At 35.6% G+C, this 24,816-nt stretch overlaps 2 protein-coding genes across 11 annotated transcripts in view; both read right to left on the bottom strand.

The window, feature by feature from the left end:
• The window catches only part of TCAIM (T cell activation inhibitor, mitochondrial), a 103,393-nt gene extending 82,465 nt beyond the window's left edge, over positions 1-20,928 (bottom strand). For 6 of the 8 annotated variants that reach the window (XM_037848633.1, XM_037848632.1, XM_037848616.1 and 3 more), the window contains exons 1-6: positions 20,810-20,928; positions 19,293-19,365; positions 12,080-12,215; positions 9,938-10,091; positions 4,761-5,013; positions 175-297 (exon numbers count right to left, since the gene is read on the bottom strand). In XM_037848633.1, coding sequence (XP_037704561.1) covers positions 175-297; positions 4,761-5,013; positions 9,938-10,091; positions 12,080-12,215; positions 19,293-19,365; positions 20,810-20,813 — 743 coding nt within the window. In that variant the 5' untranslated portion in view covers positions 20,814-20,928. Of the gene's footprint in view, positions 1-174; positions 298-4,760; positions 5,014-9,937; positions 10,092-12,079; positions 12,216-19,292; positions 19,366-20,505 lie in introns of all 8 variants that reach the window. The other 2 variants (XM_037848623.1, XM_037848626.1) reach the window with 2 other exon arrangements.
• A 2,159-nt stretch (positions 20,929-23,087) lies between these two features.
• Positions 23,088-24,816, bottom strand: part of TOPAZ1 (testis and ovary specific PAZ domain containing 1) — a 122,001-nt gene continuing 120,272 nt past the window's right edge. For 2 of the 3 annotated variants that reach the window (XM_037848577.1, XM_037848585.1), the window contains exon 20: positions 23,088-23,363. In XM_037848577.1, the coding sequence (XP_037704505.1) occupies positions 23,147-23,363 (217 nt within the window). In that variant the 3' untranslated portion in view covers positions 23,088-23,146. The remainder of the gene's footprint in view (positions 23,364-24,816) is intronic. The other variant, XR_005218685.1, reaches the window with a different exon arrangement.

Below are 24,816 nucleotides of genomic sequence, written 5' to 3'. Positions count from 1 at the left end.
AGTTTTCTCACACTGATAAACATTTGACTATGTTCATAAAAAGATAATTGAAGACTATTTAGTTATCAGAATGATTAATATTAAAGATGAAAATATTTAGCTATTGGAATCCTTTACTAACAGGTAATTTATTTTCATTTTAATCTCCAAATTAGGTTCTTTCTTCTTTATTACCTGATATCCGAGAGCTGCAATTGATGTAACAGTTCATTTTTTAAACGATCAAGTTCTTTTCTAAGCGGCAAACTATTCTTCAGCTTTTTAACAGCGCTTCTTTCATTGTTATCTAACCAGGATCTAGAAGGAAAAAACAGAGAAGTACATTTTCCAATACTAAGTATAATGCAAAAATTTCTACTTTACAAGACATAAGCATTACCTGAAAGCAGCTTCAAAGTTAAACTGAGTTTTCGATCAAACCTTTATCAAATTATAAGTACTTCTTCCAAGTCTATTCTTTTAGTGTGAATACCTATGTCTATTGTTTAAAGAACTGCTAGCACCTGTTAAATCATATTCTAGTTATGACTACTTCCTTTGTATATAAAAAAGTAAATTTTTTTATTGTGATAAAACGTTTATAACATAAAATTTGCCACTTTAACCATTTTAAGTGTGCAATTCAGTGGCATTAATTTGATTCACAATGTTGTACAACTGTCACTACTATCTATTTCCAGTATTTTTCGTCACCCTAAACAGAAACTCTGTACCCATTAAGCAAGAACTCCAAAATCCTCCCTTCCCCAGCCTCGATATCCTCTAATTTACTTTCTGCCTCTATGAATTTGCCTAACTGGATATTTCATAGAAGTGTAATCATTCAATATGTGTCCATTTTTGTCTGGCTTATTTGTTCAGCCTAATGCTTTCAAGGTTCATCCATGTCATAGTGTGTATTAGAATTTCATTCCTTTTTATGCCTGGATAACATTTCATTGTAGGTACACACCACAATTTGTTTACAATTCATCCATTGGTGGACATTTTATTATCTCCCCCTTTTGGCTAGTATGAATGATGCTGCGAAGAATGTCCATGAACAAGTATCTGAGTCCCTGTTTTCAATTCTTTTGGGTACATACCTAGGTGACATGCTTAAACACACACAGATAACACAAGGCCTTCAGATGTGTACTTGTCTCCCTTTCTGATTGGACTCCACTGTTTTCCCATCTCTTTTCCCTTATTTGGGATTTAGTTAGACAACAATGAGAGGAATTCCTGAGTTAGTATGGACAATCCATAAAGTAGACACTCTGCCAGCAGATAATTAAGGATACTTTACTATGCTGTGATGAGTGAGAATCCTCTGATAAATCACTGGACTTTTTAAATATGACATCAGGAATAGAATGTGACTGGTCTTCACGGAGTCCCAAACTGACTTGCTCAAAAAGCATTAATGGTGACTTGACAAACAAGGCATGCCAAATGATACAGGAATATTTTGTACATGAATATTATAATTAAGATTATCCTTTCTCAATAATCTGTTTCAGAAGATATTTTAAAATGTTTTCTCCAGGTTTTTTTCTTATGTATGGATCATTACACTAAAGAATTACTAATTAACTCTCTAAAGAAATAGGAAATGCCTAACATGTGAAAAAGGCTAAAAAGTTTTTAGTCTTATTTATACCTTTTTTTCCATACGCCAGAGATAACAAAATTTTAAAAACTTAAAAACAAAACAATCTCCTGAATATGTTTGGTATCAATACACAAAAGTTAACAATAACACAAATATACAGAACACTACCCCCAAAACAGCAGAGTACTCATTCTTCTCAAGTGCACATCAAACCATATATTAGGCCATAAAAAAGTGTCAAATTTTAAAACATTGAGATTATACAAAATATTTTTTCTGACCACAATGAAGTAAAATTAGAAATCAATAAAAGATGAAAAACTGGAAAATTAATAAATACGTGGAGATTTTAAAATATACTCTTAAACCCCGAATTGGTCAAAGACAAAATCACAAGTGAAATTAGTAAATACTTAAAGGTGAATTAAACTGAAAACAGAAAATATCAAAACTTACGGGATGAAGTAAAAGCAGTACTTAGAGGGAAATTTATAGCAATTCTTGTGTTCAGAAAGATCTCAAATCAATAATATAACCTTCTACCTTAATGGACTAGAAAAAGATCAAACTACACCCAAAACAAGCAGAAGGAAGGAAATAATAAAGTTTAGAGTATAGGTAAATAAAATGGAGAATAGGAACAATGAATCAACGAAACCCAAAGTTGGTTCTTTGAAGAGATCAAGAAAATTGACAAAATTTTAGCTAGAATGACAAAAAAAAAAAAAGAGAAAACTCAAATTACTAAAATCAGAAATAAAGGAGAACATTACTACTGACTTCACAGAAATAAAAAGGATTGTAAGACAATACTATGAACAAAAATCAGATAACCTAGTTGAAACGGGTAATTTCCAACTAAGGAAATTGGAGAAGAAAGAGAAAATCTGAATAGACCTACAACAGAGATTGAATCAGTAAACAAAGCAACTCCAACAAAGGAAAAGCCTAAGACCAGATTATTTCACTAGCGAATTCTATCAAATGTTTAAAAAGAATTAAACTCTTGAAGACGACTATATAGCAATGTAGCTTACAAGGGGTGACAGTGTGATTGTGAAAGCCTTGTGGATCACACTCCCTTTATCCAGTGTATGGATGGATGAGTAGAAAAATGGGGACAAAAACTAAATGAAAAATGGGGTAGGAGGGGGGTGATGATTTGGGTGTTCTTTTTTACTTTTATTTTTTATTCTTATTTTCACTTTTTCTGGTACAAGGAAAATGAACAAAAAATAGATTGGGGTGATGAATGCACAACTATATGATGGTACTGTGAACAACTGATTGTACACTTTGGATGACTGTATGGTATGTGAATACATCTCAATAAAAACTGAATTTAAAAAAACAAACAAAAACAAACAGACAAAAAAGCCCACAATTAAACACCCCCACTTCTAGGTATATACCGAAATGAATTGAAAGCAGGGACTCTAACAGATATTTTCACACCAATGTTAATAGCAGCATTATTCCCAATTGCCAAAAGGTAGAAGCAACCCAAGTGTCCTTCAACTGATGAATGGATATTTCCTGTTTTCAGTTTATGTGTGGTAAATATATACAATGGAAAATTATTCAGCTGTAGAAAGGAACGAAGTTCTGGTATATGTGACAACATGGATGGCACCTTGAAGACATCATGTTGAGTGAAATAAGCCAGGGTCAAAATGACAAATACTGTATGAACTCACTGATGCGAAATAATTAGAATAAGCAAATTTGTAGAATCAGAAACTGGAATACAGGATATCAGAGACAGGGCAGGGGTAGGGAATGGGGAGTTAATGTTTAATTGGTATAGAGTTTCTATACCAATAGAAACACCTGTTTCCAACCTCCAAACACCTGTTTGGAGTGATGGAAAAGTTTTGGCAATGAATGGTGGTGATGGTAGCACAACAATGTAAATAACTCCATGAATTATATATGTGAATGTAGTTAAAAGGGGGAAATTTTTGGTTGTATTTATGTTACTAGAATAAAACTTAAAAACAAAACAAAACAAAACCTAGGACTGTACAACACAAACAGTGAACCCTAATGTAAACCGTGGACTCTAGTTAATGGTATAATAATTTTGTTTCATCAACTGTAACAAAAGTACCACACTAATGCAAAATGTGTGTGAGGTGGGAGGGGTATATGGGAACTCTGTACTTTCAGCATGATTTTTCTGTAGACCTACAACTTCTCTTTAAAAAGTTAAAAAAAACAAAACAAAACAATTAAATTTAATCCTTCTCAAACTCTGCAAAAATAGAGGGAGGAATACTTCCTAACTCACTCTGAGGCCAGTATTACCCTGATAGCAAAGCCAGACAAAGACAGCACAAGAAAAGAAAACTACAGACCAATATCCTTAATGACTGTACATGCAAAAATCCTCAACAAAATACTAGGAAGCCAAATTCAGAAGCTTATCAAAAAGATTATACACCATAAACAAGTAATTCCAATCCTAAATTTATATCCAAGAAATTGAAAACAGGTGTTAAAGCAAAAAATTGCACACAAATAAGCCAGGGTCAAAATGTTCATAGCAGTATTATTCATAATAGCCCCAAAGTGGAAACAACATCAGCTAATAAATGGATAAACAAAATATGGTATATCCATACAATGGAGTATTATACAGCCATAAATAGGAATGAAATACTGATACAGCTACAACATGTATTTACCTTGAAAACATTATGCTATATGAAAGAAGCAAGATACAAAAGCAAGACACAAGACATCATACTGTACGTATTCCATTTATATGAAATGTCAGAGTAGGTAAATTCATAAAGATAGAAAGGAGATAGCGACTGCTTAATAATGGGATTTATTTTTGGGATGATGAAAACGTTCTAGAATAAAATAATCATAATGGTAATGGTAACACAACATTAGGAATGTACTGGAAGTTGAATTATATACTTTAAAATAGTGAAAACAGTGAATTTTACCTCAATTAAAAAGAAAAGACCAAAAGTTAAACACAATTCAAAAAAATTCCAAGTATTTTGGCAATTTTAAGTAAGAAACATGAAACATATTTTTCATAATGGTTATTGGCTTAACTATATTGATAGAATCACTTTTCCTGGAAAATTAGACTTTAATTTTAAACACGAACTACAAATTACAGTTAAGTTATATAAAAACTTTTACATACATTAGGGTTGTTTCCATTCTTGAAACTTGTTCAAGGTCTTCATCAGGGTCCTTGAATCCAGTAAAGGAGTAATAAGACTTGTCCCATTTGATGGGCCTGTCAGGTATTTTTTTAGCTTCCTTAAGAGGCTGAGAATGCACATTAGTATTCAAGTTTTGGATATGTTCAGTAGATAAACTGCAGGAGTTGAGAATATCTAATACTGTGCTTAGCAGATCTCTGGTGTGCAAAGTAAATTTGACGGCTCGGAATCCTAGAGAATATAATTCCTCCAATTAATACAGATGCTTATTTGCTTTATCTTAAAAATCTCTTCTTCAACATTTATAAAATAAAAATCTTTTAAAACATCCCATTATTGGTTAAAATTCATCCTGCTGGCAAATTATCTGTAAATGGAAAATTACTTCCCTTCTCCAAAACTTTATCACACTATCTTCACTTTCATGAATTTCTCTAACCTAGAGAAAACCAATTCTGTTTTCTAGTTTGGCACCAGTGACTAAACCCATACCACCCCAAAAAGGGGATTCAGAGTATTTTCAACGCTACCCATAAATTTGGTCCTTTCCTATGAGATGAAAAGAAAAGCTCTTCTATGACTAGGTGTCCTCTCAAGACAGTTTCTAACACTAAGACTTGAGAGACCTAGTACTGTGACAGTGATTCAGAGGAAGAAAAGGACCAATTACTCAAGCCTCAGTGGTCACAGAAACCAGTCTTGAATTTTCTCTCTGATTGCAACTGATTGTTCTCATACTTGCTCACCTAACTGGGTGTTGAACCCAGCATTTTCAGGAGTGACTTAATATTTCCTGATTGTTTAAAAGTTAGTGCTTTATAATCCAATTTTGATATTGGGTGATCATTTGGCTAGCGTTAGTAATCTAATCTGGCTAAGTCATTAATAGGAAATCTACTGTTTGCTTACATAACTTTTCAACCAACATTCCTAACCAACTCTCCTTCCAAATGAGGAGAAACAGGCTCAGGAGGTTAAGAAGAGTGGGGCTGGGGCTTAAATCTAGCTACACCAAGCCAGGTACTTTTCTCACTACACCACACTGCATCTTTTTCTTTTTTTTTTATAAATTACATATACTTTAATTGATTTTAAAAATTATACAAATTTTGTGTACATACATACTGTAAAATTAGAGATATACAGAGTAAAAATAAAATTCTCTTGTTAAAAGGTATAAGACTTCACATCTTTACTAGACATAATCACCAGTAGGTACATATTCTAGATGTACACTGTCTCATATGGTAGCTACTAGCCATAGTCGTCTATTTGAAACATAAATTAGTTAAAATTAAATACAATTTAAAATTCAGTACCTCAGTCACACTAGCACATTTCAAATGCTTAATAGCCACATGTGGCTAGTGGCTGCTGTATTAGGGCAGATATAGAACATTTTCATCATCACAGAAAGTACTCTTGGACGGCACTAATCTAGATCTTTTCTATGTCTGTATGTGTATGTATATTATGTATGACATATTTGCACATACGTTTACCCAAACGTATACATACATAGTTTGAAGTATTTCTTTTTAATATGTAAATGGCATCACTCTAGATATATTATTTTGAACTTGCTCTTGTCACTTAACCTCAGTGACCCTTCCATATCTGTATCTATACATTTACCTCGTTCTTTTTAGCAGCTACATACAACTCCATGTTAAGTATGTGGCATAATTTATTTAACATTTCCAATATTAACTGACACATAAGTTGCTTTTAACTTTTGACTCTTCCATACAAGGTTGAAATGTATTTTGACTGATGGCAGGAATCACCACAAATAAATTATTCTCTGTGATACATATTCTACTTGCAAGAGATTTATGGAATTCAGACTATTCAAAATAAGAAAGATTTTTTATTTGAATCATTTGATGGTAAAGTGAAAACTACTGGCAGGAGAACTGCATTAGTCGGTGAAAGAGGAAAGGAAAAATCCAAATTCCTACATTAGAGGTTAGGAAGAAATAGCTCATCCTTAGAATAGCTAAGTCAAGGAATAAATCTGCTTCTACTCTAATTTAGCATTAATTAATTAATTCCATTAATTATTTAATCCAGTGACAAGACTGTCATATAGTGAGAAATGCCTCTACCAGACTGCACATATTCTTTACTGGCTCCTTAGGAATTTCTGGGACAAAGGGTGTTTTTGAGAGTTTGCAGAAATACTTCTAAACTGACCTCTAGAAAGTTTGTACAAATTTATACGCCCACCAGTAATGTATGAGAATGGATTCTCACTACCTGATTAAAAAAAGAAAAAACTTAATGGGCAAAAATAGTGCCTAAGTATTTCAGTTTGCATTTGATTACTAAGCTAAGCAGTTTTATATGCTTATTGGCTATCTGTATTATTTTCTGAACTGCTTACTGTCGTTGCCCATTTTTGCAATAGTCATATTCTGTATTTTATTTTTGATTTTTAAGAACTCGTTATTAATTAACATTATCTTTTGTTATATATGCTGTATATTGTTTCCTATGACCAATTTTTGTTTAATGAATGGTTCCAAGTTAGCCATTAACTGAAAGTAGAGAATTTTTGTCTCTACTCAGTCAGAACTGACTACACCTATTTGTTTTAGCATTAAATGACAGGAAGCTGTTAGTAAATCTTTAACTTGTTTTAAAGGTTATTCTAATAAGAAAGTTTATTTCCTCATTGACCCCCAAAAGGATATATATACCTAAAAGACGTAGAGCTGAAGAAATGATTTAAATCTTTAAGAATTTCAAAGTATTAGTAATACACAATGGTTCACGAAATTTCAGTCATCAAAATCACAAGCAAACATTTACTACACTACCATTTTAATTATCAATTAAAAAGTAATTAAGGATTTCAAGTGTTCTAAAAATAAAAACTTAAAAAACACTTGACCTTAATTGTAGAATCAGATAAAAATGTCAAAGAAATAACATTTGTGAGAGTGCCAATCTTGGTTTCATAAAGACAGAAGCAAAAGTGATTAAAAGCAATATTTTTAAAAGAAGAATTAATAGACACCATAGAATTAATGGTGCATTACTCGAAACACAGGACTAGGAATAAGGAGACATTAATTAGTTCTAGTGTCAGCTCTGTCCCTAATTTGTTGTGTGAAACTTTCTAAGATTTCCTTTAAGCTTTCAAATTCAATTTATTTTTAACCCATGTATATTCAATATTTAAAACAAATCCAGCTGATGGTGGTAGTGGAAGTAGCAGTTGCAGCTGCAGAAATGGGCTTGACTTTCCCCAACACATAAAAGTAAAAACAGACTGGTGATAGTATCATCATTTTAAGTATTATAAAGGATGTAATTTGTCTGTATAAATGCCATCTGTCCTCCAGGAGAAACTGTGAAACCTCAGTAGACCACTATATACAAGTATGATGTTTCTTCAATTCTTAGTTTAATCCTGACCCTTAATAATAGGAACATGTACCTATTTAAAAAAAATTTTATGAATATTTTGTCTTACACTAGCAGAGAATGTACCTCAGTTGTTTAGGCCACCACCATGGGTTCGAACAGCACAGTCATAATGGATTAAACAAAGATCATTCATACTTTAAAATCAAACTGTCACCCAGAGTGGTAAGATGCATACTTATTATTTATAGCATTATTCGTAGAACTGTCCCTTCACAAAAGGGCTCAGGTTGACTTTTTTTTTTGGCTGTGAATAATGAAGAATAGGGGCTATCTGCAATAAAACTCCACATCAGAGGTAGATGGAAAAACAACCAAGGAAAGGAATCTATGATTCCTGATCTCCCATATTAAATTATGGGCAAATAAAAGATAGGAGAAAATACACTATCAAAGGCAAGCCCCTGGAGAGACTGAGTGGGAAATTCTCCTCAATATAAATAGATCCTGCTTCAGCAGGTTTGGGAACAAATTCCTCCTCACTTCACCTGAGGACCTAAGAGCCTTCCGAGGGTTAGGTCTAAGTTAGGGACCTTCTATCCTCTACACAACACTCCAACTCTTTCGTTTAACAAATGAAGAACCCATTAAGTTAAGGTCACACAGCTAGTCAGTGGCAGACTTAGAAACAGATTTTAGGTCTCAAAAACCTTTCAAATTGTGAGCACTATAAAAGTTTGTTTTTTAAAAAATTATTTGCTGATGATGGTAGCTAGCACTGTGAATGCAAGCAACAGCACTGAATTATATATTTGAATGTGGCTAAAAGGGGAAATTTTAAGTTGTATATGTTACTTGAATTTAAAAAAAAAAATGCATGGAACTGTACAACACAGTGAACCCTAAGTCAAACCACTGACTATAGTTAATAGTACAATTACAAAATGTGCCTTTATCAATTGTAACAAACATACCACACCAAGCAAAGTGTTAATAGGGTGGTATATGGGAACCTTGTATTTCCTACATGATTTTTTCTGTAAACTCATACCTTCTCTAATAAAAAAATTATAGTGCATTTTCTAATTGTTTAAGCATTAACTCAGAAAAATTCTAGTAAATCTTTAAATTGTTTTAAAGTTTACTCTAAAATTAAAGTTATTTCCTCAAGGGTCACTAAAAAGATGTATTTCTGAAGAAGTGATTAGGCTGTTCTAACGATTAGGATTTTTACCTAAATATTTGTCCTTTAATTCAAATATTATTGGATCATGGTAAAGCAGTGAGACATCGTACTGAAAAGACAGCTTTATATTAAGATTAAGTAGATTTCAGAAGAAGTGTAAGGTTTGAAACTAAAAGCCTGTTTTTAATACCCATTTTTACCTCTTTTGTCTTGGGGAAATCACTCAACATCACTGAGTTAAAATAGGGCAAATATTGCGTACCTCACGGCATTTTTAGGACTAAATAAGAGAATGTAAGCTGTAATTTTTAAAAATTGATTGTTGTATACATGTTTAACACAATGTTGAAATAGGGAGGGGAAAAATAGGAACACCTTCAGTTTTATAGACAAAAAAGGTTACTCATGCAAAAAAAAATGGCTTCTTTAAACACATGCAGGCAGCAATAGAATCTAGTTCTAGGAAAAATAATCAATTAAGTGATACCTTTCTATGACCAAGGCTTCAATCCAAAGGTTATTCTGGCAATGTTAAAAGCAATGCACATATTTAACACAAAATTTGCAAGGGACACAATAGAAATTTTAAAAATGTACCAGAAGCACTAAAGGGTTCCTGGCCATCAGAGGAATTCTGGTCGGTTTCTCTCACATAAAATGTAAGCTGAGTTGGTTTCAAGGACTTGAAACCTGGTTTCTGGAGATTTTCTAAGTAGACACTCAATCTCTTCAGAGAATTTTCATTGACTTCCTGGGGAAAAAAAATTAGGGGTATTTACATACAAAATAGCAACAAAGAAACACAAGAAATTATATCTAACCTCTTTAACACATCATTGAGGATGCTATAATTTTAGAATTAAAAAATGTTGGAATTTCATAGTTCTTAGGAAAAAGATAAACTTGGATGCACATTCACAGCATAAAGCAGAACAAACTCCAAATGTATAAAAGATTTAACTGTCAAGTATGAAACCACACAAGTAGCAGAATAAAACATGGTTGGATTCCTTTATAACCTAGATGTGTAAAAGCCTAACTAGAACTAAAAATCTCAAAGTAACAAATGATTGATAAATTCAATTACAAAAAAAGAAACCCACATTCTTCTACACTGCAAAAACATGATAAGCAAAGCCAAAAGACAACCAACTGGGAGAAAACATTTGCAATTTATTTCACAGCAATGGGATAATCACCTTATATATAAAAGGCTCTTAAAATGCCCATCCATAGGAGATTGGCTGAATTAAATTACGGTAGATTCATTTAAGGGAGTACTATGCAACCAAATGAAAAAGAATGTAAGGGAACCGCTAGTGCAAAGGCTTGGTACAGAGTAGGCACTCAATAAACACAAGTGGAAAGGAAAAAATGAAGATATAAATTTACCAGAACAATTATACTCTAGTCACATTGTGTTGGTGGTGGGGTGGGGAGGTGTTCCCCAAGACCACTCTCAGGTTCAACGATGCACTACACAGACTCACAGAACTCAGAAAAGCTGTTATACTCAAGTTTATGGTTTATTGCAGTGAAAGGATATAGATTAAAATCAGCAAAAGGAAAAGACACATAGAGCAGAGTCTAGGAGAGACTAGCACAAATTTCCAATAGTCCTCTCCCAGTGGAGTTGCATGGACAGTACTTAATACTCTCAGAAGCTATATGTGACAACATGTGCAAAAAGTTGCCAACTAGGGAAGCTCATCTTGGTGTCCAGGGATTTTATTGGGGGTCAGTCATGTAGGCATGCAGCGCTCACAGGATTAAACCTAGCTACTCAATTTCCAGCCCCACATAGGTCAAATCAATATAGCGTGGCCCCAGGTCTCAAGCATACAAAAACATTCTTATCAGGCAAGATCTTCCAAGGGCTTGGAGGTTATCTCCCAGGAGCTGTTCAAGGGTCAGCCCTGAAACCAGGCCTTTCTTTCCAATGCGCAGGGTATAAGCAACCCAAACCTGCTGAATTAACCCTTTACTTCACACACATAGTTTCAATAAAAAAAAAAAAAAAAAGATACATTGGTGGTGGGGGGAAATATTCGCCTATTACTGGTTTTAAGTTTTCCACATATCTTAGGTTTATAAACTTAAATTATTAATACATTCCTAAGGAATTTAACAATGTTCTTTTGTTGTAGATGTGAATTCCTTTTCATTTTAAATCACTTATTAGTGTTAATGTAGATACAAGGAACCAATTAAATAATTCCAAAATCATTTATATTTGGCTTTGTAATGTATGATCAAATGGTAAAAAAAGATCAGCTTCTTAAATAAGTTTATCTTAAGGAAGCAAAAGTAAGTTTGCATTCCTTGATCACACGCTGACTGTTGTAGGGAAGTTGTGTAGCAGCAAGAAATAAAGGGGAAAACCATTAGGGCACTGAAAAATCATCCTCGGATCATTCTTAAAAAAGATTGACCATAGCCATAGAGGTTCTTAAAGTTTCTTTTAAATCCTCAACTTTACTCTAAAACACAAAAATATCATTACTAATAATCTAAAGAATTTGTTATTGCTTTATTGTCTTTGTAAAAAATGACAGCTTTCATAAAAAACAATTACATAGTCATTTATCAGTAGCTCTATATTTCAAATTTGTTCAAAGTATTGATTATGTCACAACAGATTAATCCAAACTTATAGAACTTTTTATTATATTGTATCAAAGTATATAAACTAAATGAATAAAAATGTAGACTAAGATAAAAAAATAAATGGATATTTACCCTTTCTCTGGGGTGCTGTCCAAAGAAATCTGGATGTACTACAAAATAGAAAGGCCTCAAGGCATTGACTGCTTCAGCTCCTGATAAAGCTCTAGAGTAGAGAAACCAGTGTGGAAATGTTTTCTCCAGACATAACCTTTTAAAAAAATGTGAACTTATTATTCACCAAGGCGCATGTGCACACACACACACAAATACACATCTCAAATGTATAAAGTGACAGTAAAATTAAAATTACTATGCTCAGAATATACCATATCAATAAGATAGAAATTAAACTGCAGAACTTCATGGGCTTTTGAAATCGTTTAAGCAGTGATTGCTAGAGTTTATAAAACAATGATTATAAATTTCTCTTATCAAATGAGAAATGTTAAATAATAATAATAAAATTTCTCCTCAAAAGTCCACTTTGAAGTGTTAACTGACTTCACTGCAAATGCTTCTGTATCATTTTCTTCAGATAAAAGATCTCAATATCCAATAAAGCAATTTTTTCTTTGTAGTGAAAATATTTTGAGAATTACAATGCTTAAAAAGAAATACCAAGATGTTTCTAAGTTTGTTTCCTCATTAATAGCAAGCTAAAATTATTCTAGTTGGATAACTTGATACTCTTTTTCTTAAATTGTGGAATAACCTACCTGAGAGTGTTTTTCTAAAGTACTGTTTAAATACAAATGAAATTATTTGTAAAAATTTTTGAAGTACTTACATGACATCTATCTTTTTTAACAATTTATTAGATTTATTACGGCAAAAGGATTCAATCAGCAAAGGGAAAAGGTGCATTGGGCAAAGTCCAGGGGAAACCAGGCTTAAGCTTCCAGAGTCTTCTCCTAGTGGAGTCACACAGGATGTGTTTAATTGCCCCCGCAATGGCCGTGACAACACTGTGAAATGTTGCCAACCAGGGCAACTCTATTAGAGACTCACTGCTTGGGGTTTTCACTTGGAGTTGTTCATGTAGGCATCTCCCGCCTGGCACTTACCAAATCCCAGACTCCCAGATGAAAGCAGGTGTTTAGCATAAACCATATTGTTTGGACAAACAGTATAAATGCAGTGAGCTACTCTATTTTACTAATGGTGGGAGCCCTCCTGAAATCTTAGTTCCCAGCATGGCATATATATATTTTTAAATTATTAATAGAATTTACTTTTTAGAACAGCATTATATTTACAGAAAACTGATAGTACAGAGAGTTACCATTTATCTTTTTGAATGCTATATTTTTACCTTTCTTTTTGTTCTATAGTAAACTGAAAAGAAATTCCTAAATATTGTGCTGAATTTTGTTCTCAGGCATTAGGTATACCAAGATTTTGTGAAGGTTTTATTGGTTTTATAATGGTAGAGATTATAGAACCATTTCTGGAGGTTATTTAACAACCTGGAGACCACTAACATAATTTCAAATTACCTTTGTTTTGTTTTGCTTTTGGCATGCATTTGAATCTTTCATAAAGTCAAAATATGGGCTGTAGATCAAGAATTATAACAAGAGTTTGATCAGTAAAGGAAACAATGAGCCAGGTATTACATGCTCTCAATATGAGGCAATATAAGTGAATGACAGTGACAACTCTCCTTCCTCCCCATTTCCAAATGTCTGACAGACAGCTATCCTGCCAGCCTCTCAAATTTTACATGTCTAAAAAAGAAGTCAGAATACAGAAAGTAAGACAGCAGCTAGCCAGTTCAATACAGAATTATCTTCCTTATTTCTGTTATCGTGGTACCAACTTTCTCAATGTTGCCGATGCACAAATCATTGATTCATCACCGACCAAACTAGTTTGTTGCACTCCTAACTTTTTCAATTAGTTTTTAAGTCCTGTTGCTTCTTTTCACTTTAAAGCATCCCTTGAAATCATTCCTTTTTTCCTATTTTATCTGCTATAAGTTATCATTGGCACAAAATTGGACTGCATAGCCTCAAAATTGATCTATTCTTGTTTCTTTTCTCTAATCACATTGCATACAACCAGAAAGTTAATTTTCCCAAAACCTCACTATCACTATATTTCCTATGAAATCACCCTTGATGGCTCAGTTCCTGCTGAATAAAATTCACTTCTTAGTTCTTGTATTTGAAGCACTCTATAATCAATGTCATCAACAAACTCCCCCTAGAGAAACCTTCAATTCCAACCACAATGACATTCTTCATTCTACCCCTTTCTTCTACATGACTTCTAAGCTCTAACACATCTTCCCTGCCCCCTTTCCAGCCATCCACACTGTCCTAATGCACTTAACAATTATTTTACACCTACTACGGCCTGGGAGGCATTGTACCCATTTCCCTGAGTCTTCCCTCTTGTAATCTCAATAGATATCACCTTTCTATCCTCTAAATTCTAAAAAGGAAACTGCACCTCACATATTGGGACATAACACAATAAAGTGTAAATGATGTGTTTTCATTTGCCAGGTCTGTTAGTTTGGGTCTGCTGAAAAGCAGACGCAGAGATGGGACTTGCCTCAGGGAAAATTCAGTGATGGACCCAGAATGGCAGAAATTGTTGGGAAAGGAGAAGGTGGGGAGGGTTTCACACCATGAGTCAGGTCTCACACCTTGGGAAGGAGAGTCTTGGATGGCAGCACAGTTCCAAGAAAGGTGCAGCTATGTCAGCATGGAATCCATGAGCCAAAGTCAGCTGCCGGAGGGGTCCCGTGTCTTGCTGCAATGAGTCCAACTCAATACATCTGCTATGCTCAGTCACTGGCATTTGGGGACGTATGGCCTCGGGGCAAATTTACTGGCAAACCCAGAAAGGCAAGAGAGCTATGTGGGCATTTCATGACTGTCATACCATGGGGTCTGGCCCAGGTATTATTGTTAATATATGTTAAATGAATGTACTTTAAGTATTTAATGAATATTTCTCAATAAAAAACTGTATCAAAAACATTATTGTATTACTTTAAACTGACTAACTTCGGCACATGAAAATCTGGATTTAAGAAGATGTTATGGAATGATCAGATTTTTGACAAAAAGAATCACTACAGCAGAAGTCAGTAAATTTTTTCTGTAAAGTGTCAGTTGCAAATACTTTAGGCTTTGCAGGACATATGGTCTCTGTCACAATTATTGAACTCTACTATTATAGGGGGAAGCAGCCATATGCAACACATAGATGAATAAACATGGCTGTGGTAGAATAAAATTTAATTTACAAAAACAGGCAGTGGGCTGATTTAGCCCATGGACTGTAGTTTGCCAAGCCCTGCAGTAGAGGATTTCTTTCAATTATAAATATCTCAAGTATATTTAAAATACCTCTACTAGAACACAGACTATATAAAGTGAGAAACTTGTCAAACAATATGAAATTTACAAAAAGTAAGCTCATTCTACCAATAAAAGCAATATCACCTCGAGTTAAAACAAATGTGGAAGCAATGACAACACTTTAGGGGATTTATAAACTGAAATAGTTCAAAACGAAATGTCAATACTGACATCTGTTTTGTATTTAGAGCATATGACTTGGTTTCTAATTAACAACAAAAAATTTGCACCATGATTATGCTAGAGCAGTGTTTTTCACAAATCATTAGAGAGTTGTGAAATCAACTTAGTTTTAGTTTGGTAAGCTGTTCAAAGCACATACTATGAAATGGGTTGGCTTTTACAATGGGAATTTATCAGCTTACACATTTACAGTTTTGCGGCCGAGAAAAATGTCCACAACAAGGCATTACCAAGTGATGCTTTCTTCCTGAAGACCAGCTCTGGTGATCCTTGACTCCTCTGCCACATGGCAAAGCACATGGCAGTGTCAGCTGGTCTCTTCTTTCTCTTCCAGATTTTGTTGCTTTCAGCTTCTTGCTTCTTTGGCTTTCTCTGTATTTATCCTATTTATAGAGGACTCCAGTAAGAGGTTTAAGACTTACCCTGGGCCATGCCTTAACTGAAGTAACCTAATCAAAAGGTCTTACAATAGGTTTCTACCCACAGGAATGGATTACCTTTAAGAACATGATTTTCTGGGGAACGTAAGTTCCAATCCACCACACTCCATCCTCTGAACCCCCCAAAGACATGTTCTTTCCATATGCAAAATACATTTCATTCCGTCACAGTATCCCAAAAGCCTTAAATATTTCAGTAACAATATTAAGTACAAAGTCTCATTAAAATTGGTTATAGGTGTGGTCTGTCTTGGGGCACAACTCCCCTCAGTCTGTCAAATCTAGAGGACAAGTTATCGACTTCCAATATAAAAAGGAGAGATTATCATAGGGTAACATTCCCATTCTCACAGAGAGAAACTGGAAGAAAAACAGGCGTCACAGGTCCCAAACAATTCCAAAACCCTGCAGGGCATATATTCCATTAGATTTCATGGTCTGAGAGTCATCCACAGAAATACGTTTTCTCTTCTAGGCCTGATGAAGCGGCAGCCCCACCCTTTTTAAGTGCTTGTGCAGTGGCCATGCTCTCCACAAATGCTGGGGTGAAGGCTCCAACATCTTCAAGCATTGGGGTGATAACCAGGCTCTTGACTCCACCCTAATCAAGCATCAGGATGCTGGCCAGACTCTAGCTCCACCCTTGTCAAGCACTGGGGTGTCAGCCAAGCTCTCCGCAATCCCCCAGGCATCTGAGAAACCTGGGGTGGTAACTCTCTTCCTGAACATCAGAGTGGAAGGCCCACCCTCTCCAAGGTCTAGGGCATACTCACCCTTTCCACACACATAGGTGGGTCCTCTCTCTTGATCAAGATATATTCAAGTCCAGACCTCAACTTTTGAAATCATTTTTCCCTCAATCTGTTCCTGTTCTGTCCCTTTTTGTCCAAGCTGGCAATGGTTCCATTCATACAGATCTTGAGAAAAAAACTTGTTGGTTTCACATGTAGCACACAGGGGTCTAAACCATTAGACAAAAGAACTTTCCACAAATCCTTTCTGCATAATTGCATTTCCAATCCTAGCTTGTACCGAAATGGCTACTGGGTCCATGTTCAGTTGAACCCTCACATAGAGCACCATTCTCTGGGGACTCATTTTCCAGAAGCTCAGAATTTTCCAAACCATCAATTTCTGGTTTCTTTGTGTCCAGGAGTTCAGTTCTCAGCTTATTCCTTCCCTCTCACATTTTACTAGAAGCTGAAAAGAGAAACCAGACGGTACTTTCCACATTTAGTTTGGAAATCTTTTCAGCTAAATATCCAAACTTGTCATTTTCAAATTCTGCCTTCCATCTGATATCAGGACTCAATTTTGTCAGGTTCTATGCCACTTTAAAATCCAGGGTCACTTTTCTTCCAGTTTGCAATGACACATTCATTTCTGTCTAAGGCCTCACTGGAAGTATCTTTAGCAACTGGTATTTCTACCAGTAGTCTCTACAAAGCAATTGGGGCCTTTTCTATCAAACACCTCACAATTCTTCTCACCTCTACTCATTACCCAGTTACAAAGCCTTTTTAACATTTTTGGTATTTGCAATAGCAGCACCCCACTCTTCTGGTACCAAAATCTGTTTTAGTGTGCTAGGCTGCTCAAAGCAGATACCACAAAAAGGGTTGGCTTTTAACAACTGGAATTTATTAGCTGATGCTTACAGTTTTGAGGCTGAGAAAAATCAAGGTAAATCAAGGCAATGTCTTCTTCCCAAAGTCCAGCTGTTGGTGATCCTTGACTCCTCTGCCACATGGCAAGGCACATGGCAGCATCTGCTGGTCTCTCCCTTCTCTTCCAGATTATGTTGCTTTCAGCTTCTTGCTTCTGTGGCCCTCTCTCTCTGTATTTATCCCACTTATAAAAGACTTCGGTAAGAAGATTAAGACCACCCTGGGCCATGCCTTAACTGAAGTAACCTTATCAAAAGGTCCTACTTACAATAGGTTTATACCCACAGGAATGGATTAGCTTTAAGAACATGATTTTCTGGGGGAACATACAGTTCCAAATCACCATAGTGGGCTATGACCAACTTTTTTAAAAAAAAAAAGAAAGATAAGAAATAGAACAGAAAATGTTAGAGGACATTATATATAGCAAGGGTAATGAATGCTACAAAACATTTGTTTTATAGGCTGTAATATAAAATACAGTGTTCTATAGGTTGGAATCAAAAAAGCTGAAAGCATGGTTCTATTATTCAATGACTAATATTTACTACCTAACAACAGCATTATAGTGAGGAGGCAAGCCTGAAGGAAAAGCCTATATGGTATATAAAACTCATTCCTTTTCCCTACATTCTCTCTTGTATTACAAAGTTAGAACATAAGGATACAACTGTTTAGCTAATTTTCTGTAGCTAAGCATTATTAAAAGAAACCACAACATGAAGACTGTCTCTACATCTGCAGAATGACTTTTAAAGACACCTCCCAGTATATCACACAATCTCTTTTTCGACAACTCGTGTAATAAATTCAATCAGAGGAAAGTCTCACCTTTGACAATCCTTCTCATATATTGAGTTGGTAAACGTTTCCCCTTAAGAATTTTCTTTAAACAGTAACTATTTATTGTAATATTTATGTGCAGAATAACTATTTAAGGGTACTAATTGTCATCAAATGTGTTTTATAAATCTAAAACTTCACATATCTTTTTTTTACTTAACAGGTCAAATTGCATTTTGGTTGTGTATTTTAAGCCAAATGAATACTTTATTTTCCTTTATGACTTGGCTACCAGGAAGCCAGAATTAAAGTAGGCATTCAATTCTAGTAATTGTTTAATTAATTGCTTTTCTTCTTAACACAACAATCTCCTTTCTCTATAGGGCTTCTGATCTGATCTCTATTTAGTTTACTCCATAAAATATGCCTATTAAGTCTGTACTGCTGAACTCCTTAAGTCCTTTCTTGAAATAAATGGGATTTAATTTATTACACACAAATAGCAAATAAAGTAGATCTTACTATATAACTTAAATATAAACTGGGTGCCCTATAAAGCCTTGAGTGCAATATGATGGAGGAGAAACTTTATCTTTTTTTCCTCTTAAGTTTTTCACTGAACTATTCTGTACAACAGTATTCTTTTCACCTTCTGCTGTTAATGGACTTTTGGAGCACTTGGCTATTCACATGAAAGTTAACGTTTATTTTTCTGCTTTCTTGCCCACCACCATAATGTAAAATAACTTTAGATTTGAAAACAACAAATTGAAATTAATTAAATTCATAATAGATTTTTGCCTTCAATACTAATTAGAGATTGAAGCACCAAACTTACTTTTTCACAGGCCTCAGGTGGCAAAACATTTCTGCATATATATGTACATCAACTTCCAGGCATCCATTAATCGCTTAAAAAGTTAAGCAGATAAAAAGGGTAAAAGGTTTGAATTACATTAACAGGCATTTACTAAGCTAGGCAATGTGCAAAGCACTGAGAATAGAAAAACATCAAGGCAATCCCCATCCTCAAAAAATGTTTACATTCTAGGAAAGAGGGAAGTGGAGAAACAGACACAAGCAGATAATCACAAAACAATGAAGTACATGTAATGATACAAACATGCACAGAGTATTACAGAAAACTCCCAGATGCTACACCTAAAATGGGAGATTCTGGAAATTCTTGTTCAAGGAGATGGTGTCCTTTCTGAATGGTGAATGGAAGAGAGGGAAGGACTACAATTTGTTTACAAACCACTGTAAATGGCTACTTTAATCCATTTAATATTGATTGTTTTTATATCATATGAAGTTAAGTCTTCCGTGAAGTCTCAAACCAAATTTGGAGGAAAGAGAATCCAAATTATGTGATATTTTAAGAAAAAACTTTTGTTTAAGTTATTTTGATAGATAACAAAGCAGTAACTAACAGTGTTAGCAAGTAGAAGTCCAAGGAAATTGGCCATTCAGCACAATTTTTATTTGAAAATAATGCATTTTAACAAAGTTAATAACCTTAGGCTACGCATTAAACTACCTTTCCTTAGTAATTAGCGTGTTAGGTTTCTGAAAACATGAACAACCTACTTTACTCCATCGAGGAGGGATAAAAGCAGGCATTAGTTTTCACTAGAATTCTTGGAGAAGGGACAAAGGCAAAGAAAAAGAAAAAGCAAGTAGTTCTACCAGATAAGTTAATAATAAATTGTATCAAGACCGAAGTCCCTAGATGCTGTAGCTTCTTCTCCTAATCATTTCCGATGAGATTTTAATCATAACAATTTTGGAAGGTTTTTCCTGTGATAAGTCAACGATTTCAGGAAAATACTATAGGCGTAAATAATAAAACCCAAATCATCTTTGATTTCTTATTTCAGAATGGGTTAAAATAGACACGATGCGGATACTCCGGCCCTGGCACTGCCTGAACTCAAAAGCAACACGTCGGGCTAAGGAGATCGAGACCCACCCCCCCATTCTTTCTTTCTCCCCCCGCAAAAAAAACCCCGAATGCACAATTGGAACCCCCTCCTTCCCCCGTTCCTTACTGTTCTGGCAAGTATCCGACGCGAAGGCTTGCTACGACCTGTCTGTCCCACCTCCCACCCTGTCCCAAGAGAGAGGACGGCCGCTTCTTCTGCAGGGCTGTCAGGGGCCCCCTCTGCTGTGCGGGAGCGCGCGTGGGGGCGCATGCGCACCGGGACGACAACCCAGACAACATGCGCGCGCCTCAGGGTCCGGAGCGCCCACCTCGGCCCTCGCTCTACTTTGCGAAAGACTCTGACAGGCCTCTACGCGCAGTGCTCTCTAAGCCCCCACTCCCGAAATCTAGCTGGGCGCGCACTGCCCCACCCATCCATTCAGCGCCTCCTGTGACCGCGGCAGGTCGCGCGAGGAGAGTCCAAGCGCCTGGATGGAGCAGCAGATTCGCGCTCTTATTGGCTGAAGCATGCCAACCCTTCCTCCGAGAGCGCCTGCGCCCAGGCAGAGAGACGGGTTAAAGCCTTGGCAATACCTCCTCCCCACGCTGACGTCAGCGCCCTGTGACCGTTCGGCCCTCCCCGCGAACTTTGAAGACCCCGCCCCTTCGCCTTCTTACCGGTCGGTCTTGAGGGGGCTTCGCGCGCACCGATAGAGCTTTTAGGAAACGCTCATAAACGCTCCGGTATACTTAAGACTAGGCCAGGAGGAGTCGGAAAATGACCGGCGGGCAGATGGCAGTGCCTAGCCCAGTGGTCGATGGCGAGGGCTGGGGACGGAGAAGAGCAACTAAGCACGCGTTAGTGCTCGGAGCAGAGCGCTGGGGGTCGCGGGCACCCTTGCGGGTCCGCGCCCGGATTCAGCTCACTTGCGGGGCGTCGGAGAAGGGGCTTGGTGGATTCGTCCCCGGAGTGTGCGAAGCTGACGCATTCGGAAGACTTTCAGTTGAGAGCCCCAACTCTAGTTCAATATGTTTAGTTTTCCTTCCAGAAATATAACCGATTTTTAAAAATCTCTTTCCTCCCGTTTGCGTTTTCCTTTTGCCTTTGGTTCCTTCAATATCTGGCTATTTAAAAACCTTCAGCATTCTCCACCATCAGCATGGAGATTTTACTATTAGCTTTATTTCGCTCCTGTAACTTTGAATCTCCTGGAAACTGCCACAGATGAAATTAGGCAAACACAACAATCATTTCTTTCCCTTTCTACCTTGCTGAAGCTTTTGGCACTTTGAGGCGGCAAAAAAAAAAAAAAAAAAAAAAAAAAAAAGCCTCCATTCGTTCCAGTGGCATCATACTGTTATGGGTATCTTCTCTTTAAAGCTCTCTCTTATTAGATATTAAACCAGCCACTTGCTGTGATCCATTTTATCCCATCCCACTTTCCCCAACGGTTTAACCTATCATTCCTCTCCGGCATCTTCTCTAGTGGATCCTTGCGACTGCATTTAAACGGTCTGATATTTTTCTAATTCCTTAAGATTTCAGTTACCATTAATATAGAAAGGACTAATTCATAATTGCCTATTTAACATCTCCACTTGTCTTCAAAGGCACCTAAAACTTAATACATCCCAAAACCAAACTGGTGGTAACCTCCAAACTAATCCAGTTTCTGGGTGCCCCATTTAAGTAGCGATTACAGTCACCTAATTTGTTTAAATCTAAAGAGCTGGGTGTCTTTCTTGACGTCTCCTACCTCACTTCCCATTTCTAATCCAAGGTAGTATTATGATAGCAAGGCATTTTTCTAAGTGCTAGGGATTTATTTTCTAGCCTTGTGAGGTTACAGATTTATCCCAATGACGATACCACTACCATATTTTAGGAACTTTAAGAAATAGTTTCAGCCCCTCTAGAACGAGTTATACCTTATTCTTTATTTACTGAATTCAGACATTTTTTCTCTAAATGATTTTAAATTATGTTTTAAAGTATCAAATCTAAAGTATCAAATGAAGGATGAGGATCTCCACCTTGGAGAATGATGATGCTATAGATTCCGAAGGTGACAGCAGACAAGAAGTTTCAACTTCCTAAGATGGTTTGACAATAACAATCTTTGGATATTTGAGTTCGGCTATGTTTGTTTAAAATACTACTTTCTTTAGTCAATGAACATAACAAACTACAAATTTTCAAAAATCAAATAGTATGCTAAAGTAAAGATACACTAAAGGAAAACTATTCTGAGTAATTAAGTATTTTTGGTATACTGGAATTTAGAATTTGAGTCTTTTTTTTTTTTATTGTACTATTCTAGATTACACATGTAGAATAGGCTTTAGAGACTAGATTGAGTATATACTAAATCAATTTCAAACCTAAAGGTTTTTCTGAAAACCTCAATTGTCTGCTCGTATGTTTTCCTTCTTAAGTCTTCCTCTTATTAAGTGCTGTACAATATTCAATTTGTGATTTTTCATTGTTTGGACTTCAGAATAAATAGGTTTTTATTGTAACTGGGGCCTCGTAACCCAAGGAGAAGTAAAAAAGTACATGTAATTTGAAAAATCAATTTTCAGTGCAGGTAAAACCATTATAAATTGCATATACCAATAAAATACAAAGTGTTTCAAAACTATTAACTTACTAGTAGTGAATCAATAAAGTGCAAAATCTAAATATGGTGAAAACTGTCTTTATTGCCTTTTATTTTCAACAATGATTACCTAAACTTAAAACAAAACAAAAACAAAACCTTTATTAACTAATGGTTACTGAAAAGCCAAACCTTTCCAGCCCACTTCATATTTTCTTTCAACCATTTCAGGGCAGAACAATGTTCCAAACTATAAACCTGTTCCTTATTAACATTGACGGTCATGTGCTTAATGAAAAGCTTTGGATCCGATATACGAGCAGCCAATATTAGCCTTTCCACTGCAGCTTGATAATCATCCTTGCTCCGAGATTTTTCTTCACATCTACAAAGTGAAAACCTCACAAAGTCAGAAACTCTAAAAAGAAGTTATATTGTTTCTTCAAAAGACATTCATTTACATTTACTGGGCCTAAACTATGATAGTCTCTTCACAATATTATTCTGACAGTGGCTTTCAAACCTTTTTGAACATACACCTTCATACAGAAAAACTCAAAAGTTCCACAAAAGAAGACTTACCCTTCTGTCAATGTACTCTATTTTCTATTTCTTTCATTTTTAAATAATGCTAGTTGCAATCCCTAAATTGATTTCAGCACACAAATGGACTGTAACCCTCATCTGAAAAACACTGATCTAGAACATGGTTAATGACCACATGCCTAATGACTATCTTTGTATTTTTAAATTTAATAACTGCATACTTATTCATTACACTGCATAGAAGAGTACAGAATTTAATGAAGTTTGAAATTACATTTACATTTTACTTTGACTTTGGCTATTTTTAATTACAAGCAAAAACTTAATCTGGGGCTAGTATTTTATAACAGAAATTGTATAGCTATTTGCCTTTACAAAATTTCAAGTTATTAAGTTCTGATTTAGGTATTTCACTAAGTTCTAGAATTTACTTTTCTAGCAATTTTTTATCCAGCTCCATATGCCCATCAATTATGACTGAATTTACTTGCATAAAATTTATACCTTATAGCAGTTTTTTCTCTGGGGTGGGGAGTGGGAAGTATTTCAAATAGAGATGTGGCTGTTAAAGTAGGCATCACTTTTTCTTTGTGTTCACTGCTTCCTTCTCTTGGTATCTACCAGGCCTGAGTATGAGCCCCCACTTGCATTAACACCATGGGAGTGGCTCACAGAGTCGGAGGGGGGAAGTGAGGACTTGTACTTGAAACAGGAACCAGTGGTCATGGAAAGGAAGAAGAGGGGTCAGATGCCTCCTATAAGTTCTAGCTTAGAAAAAGTGCCCTGGAATCAGGCAGACTGGGCACATGCCAACTATGTGCAGTTTTTCGAATTCTCTCATAAAGGCTGATGTAACAAGGCGAAGTGCAGCATGGTAACAATAAAGAAAACAATACTGACTTGGGCAAAACCATGTACCTAGGGTTACAAATACTATGCCCCACCCCCAAAATTCAGCAATGAATAATGAGGATGCAATTGTGTGGAGATGGAAAGCCATGAGAAAACCAAATGGTCATTAGGATACTAAGAACCTGGATGCCTCATGACACTATAGTGGTAAATAAAGATCTCAGAAAAGAACATAACAGTAAGAAAAAAAAGGATAATCAGTGGGTTTAAAAAAAAGGTGGAACTAAAGTACTATTAAACAATGACAACGTGGAAAATAGGAGGAGGAATTTGGAGTTTATATGTTCTAAAGTTCTTGATCATATGTGAGAATGATGGAGATAATGACTTTAGCTTTTGTTAATTATGACCATGTAGGGAAAAGAGGGAAAAAAAACTTG

Source organism: Choloepus didactylus, chromosome 1 (assembly GCF_015220235.1).
Source record: "Choloepus didactylus isolate mChoDid1 chromosome 1, mChoDid1.pri, whole genome shotgun sequence".
Classification (NCBI taxonomy): Eukaryota; Metazoa; Chordata; class Mammalia; order Pilosa; family Megalonychidae; genus Choloepus; species Choloepus didactylus.
Note: the sequence above shows the minus strand (reverse complement) of the source record. Positions and strands in the feature narration are given on the sequence as shown.